This window comes from Polyergus mexicanus, unplaced genomic scaffold (genome assembly GCF_030449975.1).
Source record: "Polyergus mexicanus isolate NDT 795.1 unplaced genomic scaffold, iyPolMexi1.0 SCAF_6, whole genome shotgun sequence".
In the NCBI taxonomy this organism is placed as follows: Eukaryota; Metazoa; Arthropoda; class Insecta; order Hymenoptera; family Formicidae; genus Polyergus; species Polyergus mexicanus.
Window position 1 is genome coordinate 1917661 of NW_027223326.1, and position 22699 is coordinate 1940359.

At 32.7% G+C, this 22699-nt stretch overlaps 3 protein-coding genes and 1 pseudogene across 8 annotated transcripts in view; 2 read left to right on the plus strand and 2 right to left on the minus strand.

The window, feature by feature from the left end:
• The first annotated feature begins 275 nt into the window (after positions 1-275).
• Positions 276-10021, plus strand: LOC138933892 (RNA-binding protein 1-like). 4 transcript variants are annotated; one of them, XM_070297061.1, is made up of 5 exons: positions 276-412; positions 1647-1862; positions 2181-2273; positions 8913-8999; positions 9387-9971. In XM_070297061.1, the coding sequence occupies exons 2-5, from the start codon at positions 1654-1656 to the stop codon at positions 9388-9390; spliced, it is 393 nt and encodes a 130-aa protein (XP_070153162.1). In that variant the 5' UTR covers positions 276-412; positions 1647-1653; the 3' UTR covers positions 9391-9971. The 4 variants fall into 4 exon arrangements, with proteins under 4 accessions (XP_070153162.1, XP_070153159.1, XP_070153161.1 ...); XM_070297058.1 differs by lacking the exons at positions 8913-8999; positions 9387-9971 and adding exons at positions 3865-3912; positions 6575-6787; XM_070297060.1 differs by having other exon boundaries at positions 8913-10021.
• Positions 6756-8919, plus strand: LOC138934422 (uncharacterized; annotated as a pseudogene).
• Positions 10022-10381: 360 nt separating the features above from the next.
• Positions 10382-15002, minus strand: LOC138934059 (SET and MYND domain-containing protein 4). The gene is made up of 7 exons (XM_070297459.1): positions 14643-15002; positions 13799-14357; positions 12234-12544; positions 11762-11970; positions 11439-11563; positions 10970-11179; positions 10382-10829 (listed from the first exon to the last, which is right to left on the minus strand). The coding sequence occupies exons 1-7, from the start codon at positions 14950-14952 to the stop codon at positions 10508-10510; spliced, it is 2046 nt and encodes a 681-aa protein (XP_070153560.1). The 5' UTR covers positions 14953-15002; the 3' UTR covers positions 10382-10507.
• A 1201-nt stretch (positions 15003-16203) lies between these two features.
• LOC138934100 (aquaporin AQPAn.G) overlaps positions 16204-22699 on the minus strand; it is a 38028-nt gene continuing 31532 nt past the window's right edge. The window contains exons 4-6 of one of the 3 annotated variants that reach the window (XM_070297536.1): positions 20508-20651; positions 18221-18642; positions 16204-17859 (exon numbers count right to left, since the gene is read on the minus strand). In XM_070297536.1, the coding sequence (XP_070153637.1) occupies positions 18244-18642; positions 20508-20651 (543 nt within the window). In that variant the 3' untranslated portion in view covers positions 16204-17859; positions 18221-18243. Of the gene's footprint in view, positions 17860-17892; positions 18643-20507; positions 20652-22699 lie in introns of those variants that run through there. The other 2 variants (XM_070297535.1, XM_070297537.1) reach the window with 2 other exon arrangements.

Below are 22699 nucleotides of genomic sequence, written 5' to 3' on the forward strand. Positions count from 1 at the left end.
TATTCGCGGAGTAGACGTCAAACGCAAATAGATTTTGATGGTCCATAGGTATACAAAATACATAGACGAGTCTTCTGTGATAAGCGGAAGATTTGCGATAAAAGAAGAGCTACCAACAATTTCTGTCCGTCCACCAATCACAAGTATATAGCCGAGCCGAAAGGAACCAGATAGGGACCCTCACTTATATCGACAATTAATTTTCCGACTATGTATTTTACATGTCTATGGCCGCACCGCGTGGGAGAAGGTGGTCAAAGTGGGGTTGGGTTTGGAGTTAGGTGGCTCGTTTGATAGTCGCCATTTTGTGGCATTTCTACGTATTCTACGTTCTACGTGTATCGTGTAGTAAACGAACGTGTGTGTTGTATCAGCAGGTCGTGCAGATTCTTTCAACAGCGACTCTATCAAGGTATGAATTATTTCGAACAGATCGTCATTCTCGAAGATATTTTTACATTATATTCGTCCGTTCGACGTCAATGGAAAAGTTGCGGGTGCGAGAAGACTCTGAAAACTTTCCATGGCGTTATTTCGACAACGAAGACGAACGCTTTTTCGTTGTCACGTTCGATAAATAAAATAAGAAAATAGCGGGAAGGAAGACTGTTGTTCAGAAAAAAGAATTAAATTTTTTTTTTTTTTAATTAAAAATATTGAAAATTCGTGCATATTTATGTATATTTTGTGAAAAATTAAATAACTTGTCAAAGAGAGGGAGAGGAGATGAAAAAAACAATAAAGATTCGAGAAAGATAGCGACATGGCGTTGTTACAATTCTCAATTTCGATAATAATTAATGAATGTGAACGCGATTGCGCGGCTTTCGATTGATTGAACAGAATGATAGAATTACGTTTATTGGAATTTTTCCAAGGTGATTAATATCGTGCAGAGAGAGAGAGAGAGAGAGAGAGAGAGAGAGAGAGAGAGAGAGAGAGAGAGAGAGAGAACGGATGCTTCATTATTTGTTAATGAGATATTTTCATTATTTCATTCATTAATCATTCATTAATAAGTGTACTAGAGAGCATAAGCTTTAGAATTATATGCGTTTATTAGCTTCAATTTTAGATACCTTAAAATGTTTGAAAAATATTTACAAATATTTATATTTATATATATTTGTTGACATAAAAGAGATGATCATGTGTAATAAAAGTTAACAAATAAATCTTAAACTTTTTTTTATTGATTAAGACTTCTGGAATATTCTCTTATTAAAATATCAATAGGGTCAAAATGTGATCTTAGGTTGTCGATGAAAATATTGATATCATTGTTGAATTATGAATTATTGTTTTGATATTCTAGAACTTTTTAAAGTTAAATTATATTACATATGTGTGTGTGTGTGTGTGTGTGTGTGTGTTATTTTTATGTTTTACTTATACAATATATTGCTATGATAAATATAAAATATTTTCAAGCAAGGAATTGAAAGTTTTTAAAAATTTGTCATTCTGTAAAATATTATACGTTTATCTAATTTCACCAAAAGTTAACTCTGTAACTTTCTATTGAAGAAAATTTTATATGGGATATTGCAATCTTATATTGTATTTAAATATATTGTATATACATATATATTTATAATTTATAAATTTTAATATTATGTTGTACTTACTTGATAATAAATTTGTAGGTAGAAAATGTCGCGCTATCGTGAATGGGATCTATCCTGTAAGGTTTATGTTGGTAATCTGGGTAGTAGTGCTAGCAAACATGAAATAGAGGGTAAGTTCAGTAAGTATGGTCCATTGAGAAATGTGTGGGTAGCCAGAAATCCACCTGGTTTCGCATTTGTGGAATTTGAGGATCCACGAGATGCTGAAGACGCAGTGAGAGGACTAGATGGAATGTAAGTTCAAATATTAGTAATTTTTATAATAATAAATTCAATCTTTTTTCTCTTATGATAATATATAAATCATTAGTTAGTAATAATGAGATTTATAAACACGAAATTATAAACAATGAGAGAAATTTTACAATTATTTATTATCGAGAAAGCTCCGATGAATGAAATGTAATCATCAAGTATTAATTATCTATCTGCCGCATCACTTATAAAATTGCTACATAATTGTTGCTTTTACCTTCTGTTTTTTCAAAGGGATAGAAAAATAATACAGAGCAATAAGATAGCTTTTTACATCTAATATCTTTTTTTCTCCAGACACTTATGTGGCACCAGAGTGCGAGTAGAAATGTCGTCTGGAAGAAGTCGACGAGGCGGTGGTGGTCGCAGACCCGGTCCTAGATATTCCAGGTAAGGAAACTTGCACTGTTTTGCAACGACCGCAAACTTTACAGCGAGGAAAATGTTAAGAGGTGCGACAGAAACTGTTTAGTAGTCCCTTATCAACATAGGTATTCATGATGGAGATAAGCATCTCTTTCTTATCTTAGAAATAGGAACGCGCTATTATCAGGGAAACAAAGCACGTTTTTTTTTCCTTTTTTTTTCAATGAACATTTTTGTGCACATTATCACTACCATATGATTCAATATTTTTCCTTTCTTATCTCTCTATGTAAGAATGCCGTTAAACATACTTAGTATTTCATATTTATACATCGTATTCGTTTTGTTTCTTTTTTATCTTTTTCTCTCTTTCTGTCTTGAACGTCATGGCTGATCTTCCTCCTCGTTTACAATCGCGAGTTCGCAGTTCGAAATAGGCAATAATTTCAATTCAAATATGTCGTGTAATACATCTTGTAGAAATTACTTCAGGATTAGATATTAAGTCTGCATGAGTATGGTGGAAGGTACCAGGGATTAGTTAGAGCATGGCTAAATCTATACTGCATGTTTTTCTGTGGATAGAGAGATATTGGCACACTAGGACTTAGTTACGATATACTAAGATAAAAGATATTGAAGGATAAATCGCGGATTTCTGTTTATTCCATCATATTTAAGGATTCATTAAATGTATTAAACATAAGTAATATTAATTTTTTCTACAATCATAATATTACATATCAGAGAAAGAGAGAGAGAGAGAGAGAGGAGTGAAGTTTTCTTTTCGCAATGTAAAGAATTTAAATGTTAATTTTAACAAATTTTATGTAATCCGATAACACTCATTGAACAAAGTTCTTGTTCTTTAAATCTAATCCTAAAAACATAATAGCGGCATATATGATGATAATACGTATTTTCACTTTTTCTTACTATTTAATAAATTTAATAAAAAAATTGTTATTTGAATATTTGGTTGGATTATTTGAATTTTCTAATTAGCGACTTTTTTATTATTGCTAATGAATTACAATAAACTTTTTTTGTTAATGTATATATATTAATAATACATATAAAGCACATATTTTTCATATTGCTTTACTGTCATTTAAAAAAAAAAATATTTTACGATCTTTTATCTTAGCACGACGGAAGTCAAGATAACGATTTCTGCTTCCGATTATCAATTAGCGCTTAATTTTCTCTATCTTTTCTTTTCATTATTTTTCTCTTTTCCATTGTAATGTCCTCAGGTATATGCCTATATATACATGTTTCAGTAAATAATTAGATTCATATATGAAATATATCTCTGTTTTTTTTCTTTTTCTTTCCCTTTTTTTCCATAAATTTTTAGATCTAGATTGCGCAGCCCTTATAGGAAATCCCTGGATCGTTACCAGAGGTAAGACTTTTCTGCTCCTTTTTTCCTCGTCACCCCATTGCAAAAAGATCCACTTGCTTTTTCTCTCTCTCTCTTTCTCTCTTTTCCTTGCTGCCAAAGTTTATTACAATTTTCAGGTACTATTTAAAAAAACAAACATCTCAATACGTAAGGCCATCGGCAAAATATTTGGCAAACATACATTAGTTTTTTTTTAATCTTTTGTAGGTCTTGGTCGAGAAGTCCGCGAAGATCGCCAATTAATCGCTACTCCAGGTAATTAATTCTTTTTCTCATGTTGTTTGATTATTTTTCGCATCTCGCTTCGCGAAAGTTTTTAGGATCTATGTGATGGATCTGGCGAAAGAAACCAGATAGTAACCAGTAGGTATACATATTTCGCGATTTCATATTTCGTAGCATGTTTATGCATGTATCTATTGTACGCATCATTAAAGATATGTAGTCACTATAGTCGCTAAAAACATTTAGAGATACCCGAAAGATGATGTTGAAAATGAATTGATGAGCGAATTAATCAATGACCATGAAAAAGAAATAAAGTTTACATTTCATATAACAAGATTTCTATAGAAATTGATTTTCGCTAATTAATTAATTTCATCATCGTTCTTTCTTTAGGTTCTAAACTTATAATTGGAAGGCTAAGAGATGTCATAAGAAAGGTAGTTGATCGTGTGATGAGTGCTGGATATCCAAACGGCGGTGAAAAAAATAAAAACATGTAGTGCTTGATCAACAATAGAGTTTTGGAGAGAGAGGACATAGGACTGTGAACAAATTATGCGATAGTAAATGAAAACGAGGAGGATTTAGAAATTATATAACAGAATAAAGTAGAGAAAGAGAGTTAGGAGATTGAGAATCCCAGGAACGCATGACGTCGGCGCGCGCGATAATTTTGGGAAAAGCAGAATTGCACTATGCACGTACAGATTTCAGAGTTTCGTAAATTTGCTGTATCATCATTATCGATTTTACTCTTTAAGTGCTTCGAAAGGAGAGATCTTTTCGGTATCTGAAGTTGAAAGGGATAGCTTTATAAAGTTGCATTTGCATTTTCGTTTAGAGACACTATCTATAATATAATGAGGAAGGTTGAGATTGCTAAAGAACAAAATTCCCAGACAGCACAAAACATCCTCAGGATCATCCTGAATATGTCCAGGACGGTTCAGGACATTTGTAGGATATTTTAAGATATTATTATAAATATATTTATAAAAATTTAATATGCATACATAATTATTTTTAGTTGTATCAGCTATTTAATATAATTTAGAAATCTTAAGTATTATAATAAGTATTAATGTCCTATAAATGTCCAGTGGATAACCCCTGGATGTCCGTAGGATATATCTGCCCTGTCTATTATATTGGATATCTTTTGGATTTCCAGAGGATATATACATGTGCAATTGATTGTTAACATTAATTTCGTTTAATATTAATAATTGAATTTGATGCGCACATTTTCATATATCCAAAATTATTATTTATTTAATATTTCATGAGAAATGTTACTGTTCGCAACATTTCAAAAACTTTACAAACAATAGTATTCAACCGCTAGTTCGTTTGTTTACCGCTATGCGACACGCGAACTCGTATTTGAGATTTGGTCATGAGAATTATATAAAGCTTGCAAAGAGCAACTGACAGGAAATTACAAATGTAATTATTTTCTATCAGTTCAATTTCTGATGCAATCCCAACATAGGGAATTCAGATATTGGATTGTTTAGAAAATATTACACAACTCAAACCCGGGAGCCAAACCTAAAATATTCATGTACAGCACGAAAGCCTCAAATATTAAAGAACGGTGAACTATTTTTAATATTGACAGTAAATAACAAAACATAATTTTAATTTATTTTTAAATTTTAAAATTTGCTCCTTGAAACATACGAAAAATATCCCTAACATATCCTATAAAAATCCTTAGGATGTTCCACAGGATCTCCCTGGATTCTTCAGAGGTTAATATACGGCTATCATTTACTCTTCCTCAGGACATCCAGAGGAGATCTGAGGATTACAATGGGATATCCTGAGGATATCCTACATATATGTCCTGGATGCCCTTTGGACGTCCTAAGGATATCCTTGTGCTGTCTGGGTTATTATCTAGTAACACAAATAACAGATAATGAATAATATTTTCTTAATGGCAATAATGCAAAATAATTCGTTCCAGATTTCAATTCTTGAATTATAATTTCTGAATGATTGCTTGGTGTTCGATATTTTTTATTAATTAATAATATTTCTTTATGTAATTATAAGAATATTATATATATTGAAAGTTTCTTTCTTAATTACATTGATTCTATTGATCAGTAAATACTTTGAAGTTTTATATTTTTGCGATTGTTGTTATTGTTCTTAGGGCTTTGGATACCGAAAAATGTTAATCGAATAAAGTGAACATTTGTGCTTTTGTCACTTCTCATCGCACACGCACCGCAGTATGGATAAAGTAGAGAATTATAATATGAGTAAAATCAAAATCCAAAAAGCTTATTAATTTGTTTTGTTAAAGTCGATATTATACTCGATAAAAAATGGATATATACTCGATGCGTCGCGACGAGAACATGTATAACATGTATAACTGAAGCGATATAGATCAATCACATATAGATCCGAGTCGATGAGCACGAAGCACAGAGAGGTCCTCTCTTCTTTTTTTCGTATGCATTCGAGTGGGCAGTCTAGGATAAAGGAGAATGCAAAAATCAATCGGTAATAACGGCGAAAGGCGAGCATGTGTATGCAATTTCATTCTCGATTCGTTCTTTTGTTTTTCCGGAAATGATAAAAGTTTGAAAAACAAATAAAAGAAAAATACGCGATATAGTGGCCAGGAGTATGATAATGTTGATGATTATATTGCTAAAACTGACGTTTGCAGATTCTACCAGCGTCAGCTCCTAGCTCTGCTCGTCTCCCCGCCACTACTACTACTGCTACTTCTACTACTACTACTACTACTACTACAGCCACCGTGAAAAAGCGTATTCGTACGCGAAAAACAAAATTATCAATCTCGCAATCGTCGCCAATCGAACAAAACTGAACAAAAAAATATATATATGCCTGCCTGCCTGCCCACTAACTTCCCAATCAACCAAGTCACCATCAGTCACCACCAAGTCACCGAGTATATAGGAAGCCGTCCGTACGTCTGTCACGTCACGTCACGTCACGTCACGTCGTTCGTCGAAGTTGTGCGTTGTGGTGTTGCGACGCGCACACAACACACAATAGTGCAACAACCGAAACAACAGTTCGCGTGCTGCCGGAGTATCGTCAGTGCCGAAAAAGCCATCTTCAAAAGAAAAAAAAAACGTTACCTCTTTTGTTGCTGTCCCCTCGTTCGCCGTCGTTACGCTGCAAAAGCAAATCGTCCGTCGTTCTACTACGAGATTCTCCCCTTCGATAACCACAATTACTACTACTACTATTATTACTACTACTCTTCCACCACTACCACCATCATCATTACCAACTACCAATCGACCGATCACCGGGTATTATTGTGATCCACCTTCGACTCTTCGTCTCAGCTTTAGCCCGGGTGGGGGGATGGGGGGTGGGGTGGGGGGCAGTGGTATGCATCGAATTAATTGCCAAAAATATCCGCCACCGTGAGAAAAAAACACCACCCATCGGCCGCCACCATCTTGAACAGATCAATCATGAAAAAAAAAAAATGATTTTCCACACAGTAATTCTGTCTATCGGCGCGTCTCTCCATTCGACTGCAAACGACTGTCTTCTCGACTGTTCGTCGTTTCGATACCGACGTTTCTATTTCGCCACTGCTACTATTACCGCTACTGCTACTATCACTACTGGTACTGCTCCTACTCGTCGACCATCATTTAGGGACGTGTGTTTAGCCACGACGACAACTGAGCGCGCGAGAGTTGCCACCGAAAGATCTTCTCGAGAGCGAACGCAAAAAAAGCGAAATGATCACCACCTACTACACACCATCCCACCACCACCCACCAACCAACCAACTACCACCAACCACCACTACATGTTCACAGTCTGGTATTTCACCGATTTTCAAAGATTTTTTATCTATTTCTCTATCTATGTCTATTTTTTTTATTTCTGTTTGTTTTTTTCTTATTTTCTGAATTATATACAGTTAGCATTTTGGATTTATTGTTGTCGTTTCGGCGAGGAATTCTGCCTATTTCGGTGAAGCATTAATGTTATTATTAAAGGACTAAATAAATAAAGTTTTTCGAATTATTCTTAATCAAATTTTTATAAATGATAATTAATTTTTAATTGAATCAGAGAATTCCAAGTCGACACACACATATACAATAATATAAATATAAAGTGGTATATCTGTTACATATCTCATATATATAGAGAAATATCACATTTACTGATAAAAAATTTAGTTTAATTACAAAAGTTGATCCTCTACTTTCTTTGATTAATTTCACATTCGATTGGTGAGCCATCATTTTGTATTAATTCATTATTAATCCTGTCTAACTATATAATTTTTATATATCACCCTTTAGGCAAAATAGAAATTAGATAATCCTCTTACAGTTGCCTTGCGATAATTTTTCATATCTGTGTTTTATCACGCCGCTCCGCTCCGTTTCGAACAAAGAATTTAACATTATCATTTTTTACAAATTTTAATTGCTTCTAGCGATAAATAAGTACTCATTTTTTAGAAATAGAATTACATTTTACGGATAACAATACAATGGAAATAATTAAATTAATAATTTACTTAATTTAATTTATTTTAACAATTTAATATCGTTTAGAATAAAAGTAATGTAATCACTGATTAATAAATGAATAATTCTTCGAAGAAAGAATAATAAAAAAAATATTGATTTATACATAATTATTATTAATACAATTATTATAAAAATTTATAAATATTGGTATAGCATAAAAAATAATTTATCAATTATAATTTTATGATTGTTTATTTATCATTATTTTTAAATAATTATTTTATATTAATAAATTTTTTATTAAATATTAATAAAATAATATTTTTTGTTATATACATACACAATACTAAAAATTGATAATTTATAATAAATATTTATATTCTACAATAATATTAAAATATTACTTATTGCGATTATCGATAGCAATTTGCGAAGCTCGTAATGGAGCGGAGAAACGGATTCTAATAATCACATCTGCCACGTCAATATAAAAACGATATCTAAACTGTCTTTAATCTCTTTTAGATCGAGGTCTCGCAGTCCCCGCAGAAGATCATTGACTCGGAGCCGCAGCCGCGATCGCCGTTCACGTTCGGACTCCCGCGACAGACGGTATTAATATATTAATCCTGCTAATTAAAAAAAAGGGAAAAGAAATTATTCCCCCCTCCCAATAAACAAAAAACATAAAGGAAAATAAAACGAGAGAACCAGAAAAAATTAATGTAACAGTAAAGAAAAATTTCAACGCTCGAACGCGCCTCTGAGGGGACGAGGGCTTTTGTGTGAAATTGACGTGATTGGATAGATGGATAAAAAAAAAATCTTGTCATTGTGCGACACGGCAAGAATTTCACATTCATGTGATAAAAATTTATCGCAGACAGCAACGTCCTTTCTTGCGATAAGAGCGAAAAGAGAGAAAAAAAGACACGAAGAAGTTCAACAAGATTCCTTTTTTTCTAATCAATAAGCTTTGTATTCTTTATCTAATTACAGTTAGATCCTAAAAGTTCGAGAGAAAAAGAGAGAGAGGGAGAGAGAGAGAGAGAGAAAGAAATGGATCGACCGGACAGAAGACAGAAATAATGATGAGAAATAGAGCGAAAGACAATATCATAAAAATTGATTGTTAACTCATACATACACACACGCGCACTCGCATTCGGAATTATGAATGATTATGAAAATGTGACAAAAAGAATAGTGAAAGATATTGAATGAATTTTGTGAATAACGCGAGTTTAGTATATAAGTCGTATTTTTCTCGTAAGTTTCACTGTTATATATGTAGCGTAGAAACACATACACACAGCCAAATTATACTGTTGCACATACATACGTTTATGTACATTATATCACGAACAATTACGTACGTTAAATTGATCGATTAAATTATGTCTAATTATCCTATGTATAAAATAAATTCAATTATTACTTTTGTAAGGTTCTTAATTATTATTAATGATTATTGATTATTTAGAGAAAATGCGAGAAGAAAGCGAAAATTCAGTTATATTTGGATCATATTGTATTTAGTTTTTAGAATTTAAGATATGACAAATAAATTTGTAGATAATAATAAAAATGTAAACTTGCAATGCTAGTAACTTTTCTTTGTATATTGTAAGTGCGACTTCTATCTTTTTTCTTTACATCAGGAATAGATATAAAATATATGAGGATATATATATATATCCTCACTATATATATATACACATACACATATATAATATAATAAATAATGAACAGTACTTTTTTGTGTACGTTTTATGTATCTTTCTTTCTTAAACAATCTAAAAATTATCAGTGCAGATTCAATCTTTTATGGGGCAAAATTTGAACAATATAAAAAATGAACTATTTTATATGATAAAATACTTTAAGAGTAATATGTATAATCGTACAGCTTCAAAAAAAAAAAGAAATTTTTTTAGTACTACGCATATTGAAGATAGGAACAGATAATCTATAAACAATTTTTTTTTTAAATTTTCTGCTTTTCATATTAATTGTTCCCATTATTAGTAAAAAATTAATGTAAAATTATTAAACTCACATAATATAGGGAAGTTTAAAATATGAATATTCTATGTAGATTCTTTAGGGTTACATGGTGATCAAATACAAGCTGTGTTGCCTAAAGCAAGGGCGCACAATCTGACCCCCTGCTGGCAGACGTGATAATCTCTAATAGGCAACGCTAGAGTTTCGTCTAGCAATTTCAAAATTTCCAGGTAAGCTTTTAATGCCAGCTCATTTTTGCCCTCTTCAAGATTCGTTGACGCGACTTTGAAGAATGCGTCCGTATCTTGAAGGGCTTTCAAGCCCTTCAATATGTTCGTACTCTTGCCACATTTCGCGCATCCGATCATGAACTCGTTCGTGTCGCTTCTGACCAGCAGCACATTCCCGCAAGATAGTCCGGTTTCGCATTTAAATCTGAAAAAAAATTGTACAATATAATGTTAACGTCAATATTATGCTGTTTGCTAGGATAACATGATAATTTTATTAATGATAACTATTGCAATTTTAATTATCTTACCATATAATAAATATCTGATCATCTTGATAAATACCTTAGAACTGTTGGATCCAATCCTTCTAAAAGCGGCCAATGTCCCGAACACGCTTCGCAATTGCAATCGAACCAATATTGCACTCTCAATCTTCTTTTTCGCTCATTTTCGGGCGTGGTTGTGAAGATTGGACCGTAATTTTCAGAGATCTCTTCGCCCACTCTGATTGTACGAGCGGCACGAATAATCATAGTTGTACCAATAAAGTACCTAATATATAATTAACGTTTCACATTTACAAAATTTAAATTATTTTTTAAATTAGAAATTAATAATAAAATAATTTTTAAATTAATGAAGAATTAATATATTCTCAATAATAAAAAAATTAGTTCAAGTTAACAATATTTGATATAATTAAAAGAGTTACGTATTGATTTATATAAATTATTGATATTTAGAGAAATAATTCAGCTTTTAATAATAACAATATTTTAATGATATGTAGAACATGATGTTAATTATTTACCGTACTACGCCAGGATTGCATGAATGATTTAACATCGCTACTGTAGGATAAACACCACCGCCTATGAATATACTTTTGGCCTTAGCGAGTGTCTTCTCCCCTTTCGATCTTACCAGTTCTGAGATCTAGAAGACAAACGATACAGTCAGTAATTGTGAGAAAAAAATAACGATAATGTAAATTTAATTGCAAATTTGTATAATGATCTATTATGTAAAATTAATATAAAAATTGCTTTAAGGTAAATAAAAATAATGTTACAACAATAATAAAATATGTCATATGTACGCACGAAAAATTATAACATTGTATTTTTTTCTTACCTCGTGCGAATTGAATTGCAGCAACTGCAAATTGTGTAACAGCAGCCCTGCGATGAACAATTCCTCGTCGGATAATCTGCTGTCCGCTGTATCGATAGTTTTTATATTTTCAGGCAAATACTCGCCGATTCTTAGCAATCTGAGCAGCCAGGCCGCCATATAAGCTCTGTGAAAAATATCCTCTGGCAATCTTTTGTCTTCATGCGTCACTATTAAAAATATAAAAAAAATCTCAGTACAAGAAAAAAGATTATCTGCATAAAAAAACTTTGGTACTTGTTTAATTAATTTAATTTTATGTAATAATATAAGATAAGAAATTTAGTGATATTTTTACGTAAATAGTTGCACGTATCGAAATGTGACAAGAGTCATTTAATTAACAAAGTTACTTTTTTTAATTTAATTATTATTATTTTACAGTTTTGTTCAAGTTACTATATATTTTTATATTTCTATTCTATTAGTCAACCTAAATTGTAGAAGGTCATGTAATCATCTCCTCGATACGGATTCTTCAACGCGCTTCCGGAATCCGCGAGCTGTTTTTTCAGCTTCATAATTTCCTCGAAGGATTTCTGTGTGATCGCTCTTAAAGCTAGAAAACATGTCACCGAAGCCTTCGAATGCCATAAGGTCGGCAGCAGCTTGCATTCCCGCAGATGCACTTGGGCGTCCGCGTCTCTGCAACGACGACTGCAGTACGCGATACAGCTGCAAGTGCAACAAGCCGCTGGAATCGGCACGGATATCCTCGCGAAGCACAAGTGGCAATGCGTTAGCCTGAAAGTCGATCATCATTTTAGTCACACAATTTTATGCACTCAAGACGCATATTTCGATCGATGATAAATAAACCTTGATTGAAGAGAAAATAGAAATAGAAGATAAAAAATTAAATAATAATAACATAAAAAAGTATAAAATCTCTCTTTATATTTTTCCGATAAAATAGATTCTCATATAATATAAGACTCTTCGAGAGTTTATGAATCTTTAATACTGAATTCACACATAGCATCTTTAATTGTTGATAATAAAATTATATAATAATAATATAATAAATATAAACAAAAAATTAACGAAATAAATGGAGAGAAATATTGGATGATTGCATAAGTTCGTGCCCGATTTTCATAGATGGCATTAAGTTGCTGCATGGCGGAGTTCTATTGTTTTCGTGTGGTAATTGTTGCTTACACCGAATAGATGACGTTGTTTTATGTCAATTTAGCGTCAGACATTGTTCAGATAAGTCCAATTGTGCATAAGAGAAATCATTAAAAATGGAGAACGAAAGGTGCATTTGCGGCATGTAATGCTATATGAATTTCGGAAAGGCGTGAGTGTTGGGATTGCACAAAAAAATATTCAAAGCGTTTATTTGGACCGCGCTCCTGCTCTCCGAACAGTCAAAAAGTGGTTTGGCAGATTTCGAAATGGTGATTTCAACATGAAGGATCAACCCCGCTCTGGACGGCCTTCTGGCATTGATGATGACATTGTGCATGCCTTAGTGGAAAGAAACCCAAGGATTACAACTGAGGATATTGCTGAGAGGCTGAACATCGATAATTCAACCGCTTTTCGTCATTTAAAAAAGCTTGGATACATTTCCAAGCTTGATACGCGGGTGCCGCATCTCCCGACTGAAAGGAATAAGCTGCAGGAAAACTGCAGGAGTTGCAATGGGAAATTCTGCAGCACCCGCCATATTCTCCAGATATTGCGCCTTCAGATTTTTATCTGTTCCGGTCTTCGCAGAATAGTTTAAATGGCAAGAATCTCAATTCCGAGGAAGCTGTCGAAAACCACCTTACAAACTTTTTTCAAGAAAAACCAAGTTCTTTCTTCAAAAATGGAATCGACAAGCTTATAGATCGTTGGAAAACCATTGTAGAAAAGAATGAAGACTATATAATTGATTAATAAAAGTGTTATCTCTAAAATATAATCTATTGAAGTTTATATTTAAATCGGGCACGAACTTATGCAATCACCCAATATAAGACCAGATTATAGAGTAATTGAATTCACCTATTTTCCGCCAACAGAAATGCACAGTGCGGTCGTTCCACGATTATGATCTCCCCGGGCGCTATTTCTCTGGTCGCCACGGCGTGTCTACCCACGTCACCCTCGCTGTTCTTGATCTCCACTGCGCTACTGCAAGCGGGATATCGAGGATTCCTTTGCTTCTCAGGGATAAACTTGCCGCGATTCTCTTCGGAACGCTGATTGCTGGACAGACTTTGCTTGCCGTTAACTCGCGGGAGATTCTTCGTGACGGTTTCGTTGAGCCGTTTACCCTTGTCCATCACCGCGAGCATCATTCTGATGTCCGTCTCGAACTTCTGCTTGCGTTCCCACGATACCCTGGCGTCGTCCAGGGCCTGGAGAGCCCGCCTGAATGCCTCAATCGCTCCGTCATGTTTCTTCAGGCCCAACAGACACCTGGCCCGTCGTTCCTCGAGTTTGTAAAGAAGATCTTTTGGATAACCAAGTCGCGAGGCCTCCTCCATGTCCTCCAACGCGTACCCGTAACGTTTCAAGTGGTACAGAGTGGCCGAGCGATTCGCCAGGATGACGCTTAATTCTAAACATTTAGACCTGTGTTCATGATCAATCGAAATAATTACTAAGCGTATTATTCTTGATAGAGTAACGTCAAACAATTATTAATATACTCTGAAAATTTTCAAATAAATTAGGAGATTATAGCGAAACAAATGAAGATCTATGGTATTTAGCAAACATTATAAAATTATATTTAATAATTATTATTAATTGTTACAAATATATTAGTTTTTTTACAACATATATAATTAGATTAAATAATATACAGATATTATAACAGACGTCATGTGTACAGTATATTTACCTGTTGACGGTGCTAAAAGGGCTGCGTTCGAATAAGTCTCCAAGGCTTTTGCGAATTGGCCGCAACCAAAGAGCTTGTTTCCAGTCTCCTTCAGTTGAATAGCACCGCTACTGTCTTTAACCATAGGTCTCTTCACATCCAGGGATAATTGGTGAGCCTCGGGATAGTTCAGGACGAAAGCTACCCTCTCGCCATTCGATTCGAGAGCGGCGAATTTCTTGAAGTCCTGTTGATGAATCGCCTTTCGTACAGCTAATAAATTCGAGCGGAAAAATCCGCCGATTTCCGGTTCCAATTCTCTTTCCGACATAATTTTTTAAGTATTTTTTATGTAGTAATTAAAAATTAATGAAGCATTATAGAAACATAATCGACGACATTAGTGTTTAGATGATTTTATGATAGTATTAATATATATCTATATGTAGTTTTATTTGTATTTTAAATTATTTATTTATATTTTATAAATTATTTATTTATATGTTATTTATATTCATATTCTATTTATTTGTATTTTATTTGTATTTTAAATATGGAATTATGTAATAGTCGTTGATTGGAATTATTGATTAAAATATATATTCTTTGATATTAATTAGCGATCAAATTATTTTAGTAATATTGATGCGTATATTTTTAGAATTAATTCGCGCGCAATTAAGTTTCCGCGTTAATTAATTTCTGAGCAAAATCGTTCAACAAAGACGTTGAGCTAATTTTCTTATTCGAACAACGTGAAATTAATTAATTGGAGAACACATTCGAGTGGCACGTCGCTGCTCGACAGCTCGAAGGTACTAAGTTCTGGTGGCGTGTCTAGTTGCAGCGAAGACTATACACGACTATTTTGGGGCCTGGGCTATTTTGAGATACTCGGTTTTAATGTAGAAGTGTGTCTGTTATGCCTTCCTGGTTAGTGACACAATGTTCACCTATACAAAGTTTACCTATGTTCGGATTAGAGTAACTAGATCATCTGTCGCGATCACCTGCTCTTACATTTACAATCCTTGCAGATTTCCAAAGATGTATCATAAATATTTTAGAAATTGAAATAATGAAAAAATTGAAATATGAAAAATAATTTATTATTATTATTATTATGGGAAGGAACCGAGAGGGAGAGGAAAGAATTCGCAAACATAAAAACTCATACGCGGATAATATCGATGATAAAAGAGTATATTTGTTAATGTTATCATTCGTATCTGTGCGTTATGAACTAATTAATTCCTAGACTATGCTAAAATATATCATAGATCAATAAAAGATAATTAGTTTAAAATTTCTCGATATAAACTAACTTAAATACAATATATACAAAATTCTCAGAGTGGAAGGCGATGTACAATCTGGCGAATATATTGTAGAATTTACATAATTGGTATAATGACCATTAATTACGATGAGATTATGCTAATGATTATAGATAAAAAAGCTATCTCTTGTTCTATGCACATTTTAGAGAAAAATATATTTAATTTCATAAGGTAAAAAGGTAATTTTTTTAAAAAGAAATCGATTCAATATCATACGCATTATTGTATAATAATCATATATATATATATACATATATATATCTTAGTCCGTAATATATATATATAACATAATTAATCTCATTAATAATATAATATTACAAATTAATATTAATATAATATTAAAGTTTATTTGTCGTTTATATTATACACAATACAATTTTATATTGTACAATAATGTCGACATATTTTCGACAGGGTTGGGAAGTAACGCGTTACTTGTAACGCCGTTACCGTTACAGTTACTTTTTTTCGGTAACTGTAACGGTAATGGCGTTACAAATTTTATTTGTAACGGAAAAAGTAACTTCGTTACATTTTTCGGTAACGAGTAACGAATTTAACAGTTACTTTTATCGTTACTTTTTTCAAATTTTTTGATTTATTTAAGATATTATTCTTGCTATTGTGCGTGATAAAATTTTTATCTTAACCGTAAAGCCGTAAGCAAATCGACCAATTAGCATTCTTATTATGTTGTAAAAATGCTTGAATGTGATTGATCAACTTATGGCTCTTGCAGACCAGTGCGATGACGCGACGCGCGATATCCAATGAGAGTTTTATCTTTTCGGAAAAGCAGAGCTCTCATTTACTACCAGTTCTAAGTACCTTGCAACGAAAATTAGAAAATCTCAATAAATCTGACCTTATAGATCGCCATTCATTAGTTGAAGCTATTCAGCAAGGTTTAAATAAAAGGTAACTTATTAATTTGATTAATACATATGTTATTTAATTTTAAATAAGGATTTAATTAAAAAATATTATTTTATTTTAAACTATTGATTCAAAAGTATTAATTTCAATAAAACAAACAATGTCGTTTAATTTATTATATTTGATTTTAGATTTCTTACAATATTTGAAACAAAAGAATTAATAATAGCAGCATGTTTACATCCAAAATTTAAGTTAAACTAATTAATCGGAGAAAAAAGAAAACGTGCTGAAAATTACTTGGAGGATTTATTGGGAATCCGATCAACTGAAAATTCTTCAAAAGCTGGAAAATCTGACGATCACGATGATTTTTTCATTTTTGAGTAAAAAACGGTGCAAAATGAATCTGAACAAGAAGAATTGCAACGGTTTTTAAAATCAAATAATTGTAATATAGAAATGTTAAACGACTATCCAAAACTTAAAAAACTTTTTATTAAATATAATACAGCTCTACCAAGCAGTGCATCTGTAGAAAAAATGTTTAGCATCGGTGGCTCTGTATTAACACCACAGAGAGGGCATTTAAATGATGATACTATGGAGCAACAAATTTTATTAAAATTTAATAAAGAATTTCGATAAAATTTAATCATTTATTTTGTAATAAACCTTGAATGAAATCTTGCTTACAATTTTTTAAAAGTTTTTCTTATGCAAAATAATTTATTAGTTTGTATTGTAAAAAAGTAACGGAAATTGTAACGACTCGTAACTTTTTAGTAACTGTAACGGTAACGAGTTACTTTTTAAAATTAGTAACGAGTAACGGTAACGAGTTACTTTTTAGAAAAAATAACGGTAACGGTAACGAGTTACTTTTATAAAGTAACTTTCCCAACCCTGATTTTCGATTATGCTTTCCGATAAAATAGCACCAACTAAAAAGATTCTCTAAATACTAAAGATAAAAAACTAGAGACAATACTATTTAATAGATGACGAGAAGATCTTCATATCTGTAAATACATAAAGATTAATAAATTTGAAGAAAATAAAATTTGAAAAATGACACACATAATATATGTGCATGTTGAAAATACATTTTCATATTACACGGAGCAATTTTGATTCAAATAGTTCCCAGTTTTCTGAACTCTCGGATCTACAGTGGATCCAATATCTTACTCACGAATATATATAATATACATATATTGTACATTTCTTGCAGAATCCAATTCTTTTACAGACAATTTTGTCATATGCAACGAAGAAATATAATCAAAAATCATCATCTTTATTACATTTTTTTCTCTTTATTTACACCTGGGAGACTTCCGATCTAGCTCTTCGGAATTATGAATAGCATCCATATCTCACGTTTTAGAATCCCGAGGAGCCTCTCAAAAATCGTATGAACCCTCGTCGTCTTCTTTGTTGGCCCTCAGACCCATCCTGTACGCACCGCCGGCCAAGCAGCCCCCGACGAGCGGACCCACCCAGTAGATCCAGACGTTCTGATACTCGTCCTCGACCACGGCCGGGCCCAGAGTCCTGGCGGGGTTCATGCTACTGCCGGTTATGGGAACCGCCGCCATATGGGCCGCCGTGATCGTCAGACCGATCGCTAGCGGGGCCCAGCCCTTCGTGTCGGATCTCTTGGCATCCGTCACAGCGTGCACCACCAGTACCAGCAGGAACGTGATGATAGCCTCCATTACGGTACCCTGGGATACCGACACGCCGTTGCCTAGCATGGTGGCGCCCAGGCCGCCGGTGGCATGTGTCTTGGGTATTATCAGCTGGACGGGGAACGACGCGATTTGATTAGACGGCTCGATGAGATTTTGCGAGGAGGAGAGAAACTTTTAATTACTCGATATATTAGGTGTACAACTTTACTTCCGCCGTTTTCCTATAGATGGCTTTAGCGGTAAGTAGTGGTCGAAATAAATAGATCATAGACGTCATGCAATGAACTTGGGCATCTGTCAACATAACCCCATAGAAAGTCGATTAGTCGATTTGTGTCTGCATCATAAAGTTATTCTCGATTGAAAATGTCAGTTTACGAGCCAGATTCTCGTCATTTGCGGGAGGTTTTAATTTTCTGCTTCAATATGAAGAAATCTGCGGCTGAGGCTCATCGAATGCTCTCAAATACTTATGGTGAAGCCGCTATTAGTGAAAGAACGTGTCGCGAGTGGTTTCAACGCTTCAAGAACGGTGATTTTCACGTCGAAGACCGGCATAGCGGTGGAAGAGAGAGAAGGTTTTCGAAGATGCAGAATTGGAGGCATTACTTAATGAAGACTCGAGTCAAAGTCAAAAAGAATTGGCACGATCATTGGGAGTGGACAATACTTTGAATCATAAATGTATAACCAGTTTTTTACAATAAAGCCTCGAATTTCGGAAAAAAAACGGCGGAAGCAAAGTTGTACACCTAATATGATAAATTGCTTAAAGAGTAAACTAATTAATACTTTATTCTTTGTAATTTTAATATCACAAAAAACACATAGTTAGTATTCTGATACTAAAATTAAATTTACAAATAATTGAATTGATTAGTTTGATTTTTGAGACGTTTACATAATAAGATTATAATGGATAAGATAATATTCTCAGAGTATGGTTTTAAACCATTATATATATATATTTAAATAATTAGATAATTTTTATATATATTATAATTTATATTTTTATATATTTAAATCATTTTATATTTTTAAGCCGATAACACTTTTTATTAACCGTAAGACAAGCAATTTTTTAACACACCGTTAATTACTGCTAAAAATCGCAGCTCATATAACAGATACATAAAAATTTTATAATTTTTTCTATATTTAGCTACGTTGACAGCGTTAGGACGATGATGAAGAATTTAATGATTAAATAGGCTTGTCCGGTCAAATTAATTCAAACCGTACGCAAAATAATATCGCATGCACGTGCGCCGCTTGCTCTCTCGTGCGACCCAGCCGTTGATCGTTTGCGCGACTAGTTTTTGATGTAATAGATAAGCGTACGATTAACGGAGAAAGAGAGAAACGAACCCTGACCTTGTGCAACGGCGATTTAATTGATATGGACAGAACGAAGCTGCGCGCCAAATCGAAATGACAGCCTATCAACGATCGATTTCACGCTTCGGCCGGACGATCATTACGATTGCGTATGCGTAAAGAATGAACGTGCGTGCGTAAAGCTCGAATAAAATTGTCGTGCACATGATCCGCTGATCCCTCTTAAAGTACATTTTATTACTTATGACTTATGTAATACAATTGAGTATCCAGCAATAAATTCGAGATAATTCCGAGTAGTTTTAAAAAATGATATTAAGAGGATTGAATTGAAATTTAAATTAAATCTCAAAAATGACGATAAAGAAACTTTGATGCACCTGCGTCATCTCACCTCTTCAACACTTTATAAAATTAAATTAAATTAATTTAAGCCGCATGTCAAATTCGGCTTTTTCTCTCTTTCTCTCTCTCTCTCTTTTTTCTTTTTTTTTTTGATCGAACAAGTTGATTCAGCATTTAAGATTTAATAAATATAAATTTAGATTTATTTTCTTCTTTTTCCTTTTCTTTAAAAAGAAGAAAAATTAAGCATTGCAATAAGTTTCAATTAAATTAATGAATAAATTTCTTACCTTGAGAACAGCGGCACCCGCGATAGCGCCGCAACATTGGCAAACCATATAGCTAACGGTTTTAAGAAAACTGCAATTTCCGCTGATCATCAGACCGAATGATACGGCCGGATTCACGTGACAGCCAGAAATCGGACCTAAAACCTGGAAATTCAAAGATTATTACATAGCTGTTAATAATTTTTTTTATAATAACTATCATAATTAATTTAGTATAACAATTGAAAAATTATTACGTAGCACTGTTAATAATTTTTTTTTTATAATAACTAATTAATTTAGTATTATATAATATTAATAACAATAACTATATTATGTGGTTGGCGCAAATTTAAATATAAATTAGAAAAAAAATAACATGTATTTTCTTCACAATGTAATATACATATATAATTTTTATACTACTATAATGAATTCTAAAGTCACGATGTGTATGATACGATGTGTTTTCTTTTTTATTTTCAAAATTTTATTACAATTTTACTATATTTCTACTGTATCGTGCTGTTGTTATATTCCGGATTAGAAACGCGCGATACGATCCTCCGTGTGCTTTTTGATCGGCGAACTTGTGACTAATAAAACTCTGAGCCGTGAGAAAATTTCTAAAGTTCGTTTCGTAATCATCGTACGATCTCACGCCCACCGCGAGGTGAAAGAGAAAGAGGGAAAGACAAAATTTGCTTCTCGGATTTATCTCGGAACGATTTCCCAACGATCAACGTCGCCGCGGCGGGCGTTTTGACAATCTTGCAGCGTGTCACCGCGTGTAACGCCTGCTTGTAAATTCCTCTTACGTACCCGGCATGTAATTAGGTGGGGATCGCATGAACGATTCAGAATGATCTCGCGAAACGACCGACCATCTCGTAGATGGGATGGATGACATAGTCTGTTTACTCTCTAGGAACATCTCTAAGAATATCTCTTACGTAATAATATATTTTACAAATATATTATACAACATATTTTTTATTTTTAAACTGATATAAATAATAAGGCAAAAAATTATCGGACAATCAAATGAATAATGGATAAAAATAATTAGAGATTGCTGAATTTCAAAGAACGTATAATTTTATATAAATTGAAATATTTATATTAACCTAAATACATATTTATTAAAATAAATTAATTATCAAAAATATGTAATTTTTGGTAAAGTGAAGAAAAGAGAGTTTTAAATTAATATAAAACACTATTTTTTAATTATTTATAAAATATGCCATCATGTAATTTATAAATACACGTTTATATACATATGCATGTGTGCATGTATATATACACACGTAATATAAATTATATAGATAATATGAATCTAACATACAGGGTGTTCCATTTTAAAGGACCCATTCAAATATCTCAGAAACACTGCGTTAAATCGACAAATGTTTCAAACAAACGTTGCGTGGCTTCAAGGGGGCCATAAGATGGTGACAATGATTTGACCTTGGAAAATCATTTGAAGGTCATATAAAGGTCAACTTTAAAATCTTAAATGGAAACCCCCATTTTTTATTTAGTATTCTTGTAGCTGACATCGGGAGCTTTCCAAAACACTATAATAAAGTATTTTTTTATTAAGTACTTTTTAAGTTATTTTATATTTTAATCTGACATATTTTGTTTTAAAAAGTTAAATATCTCGTAAAATATTTAGTTTTTGATAATCTTACCGTAATACTTCTATGTACAGAATAATGAGACAAATCAATTAGTATAAAAAAAAATTGTTTTTAAGAAAATTATTTACAATGTATTTTTTTAAACAATTATTTGTTTTTTTGGCACTAATTAATTTGTCTTATTATTCTGTACATAAAAGTATTACGGTAAAATTATCGAAAACTGAATATTTTATGAGATATTTATTTTTTATATCAAAAGATGTCAGATTAAAATATAAAATAACTCAAAAAGTACTGAATAAAAAAATAGTTTATTATAGTGTTTTGGAAAGCTCTCGATGTCAGCTACAAGAATACTAAATAAAAAAATGGGGGTTTTCATTTAAGATTTTAAAGTTAACCTTCACATGACCTTCAAATGATTTTCCAAGGTCAAATCATTGTCACCATCTTATGGCCCCCTTGAAGCCACACAATTTTTGTTTGAAACATTTTTCGATTTAACGCAGTGTTTCTGAGATATTTGAGTGGATCCTTTAAAATGGGACACCTTGTATATGTGTG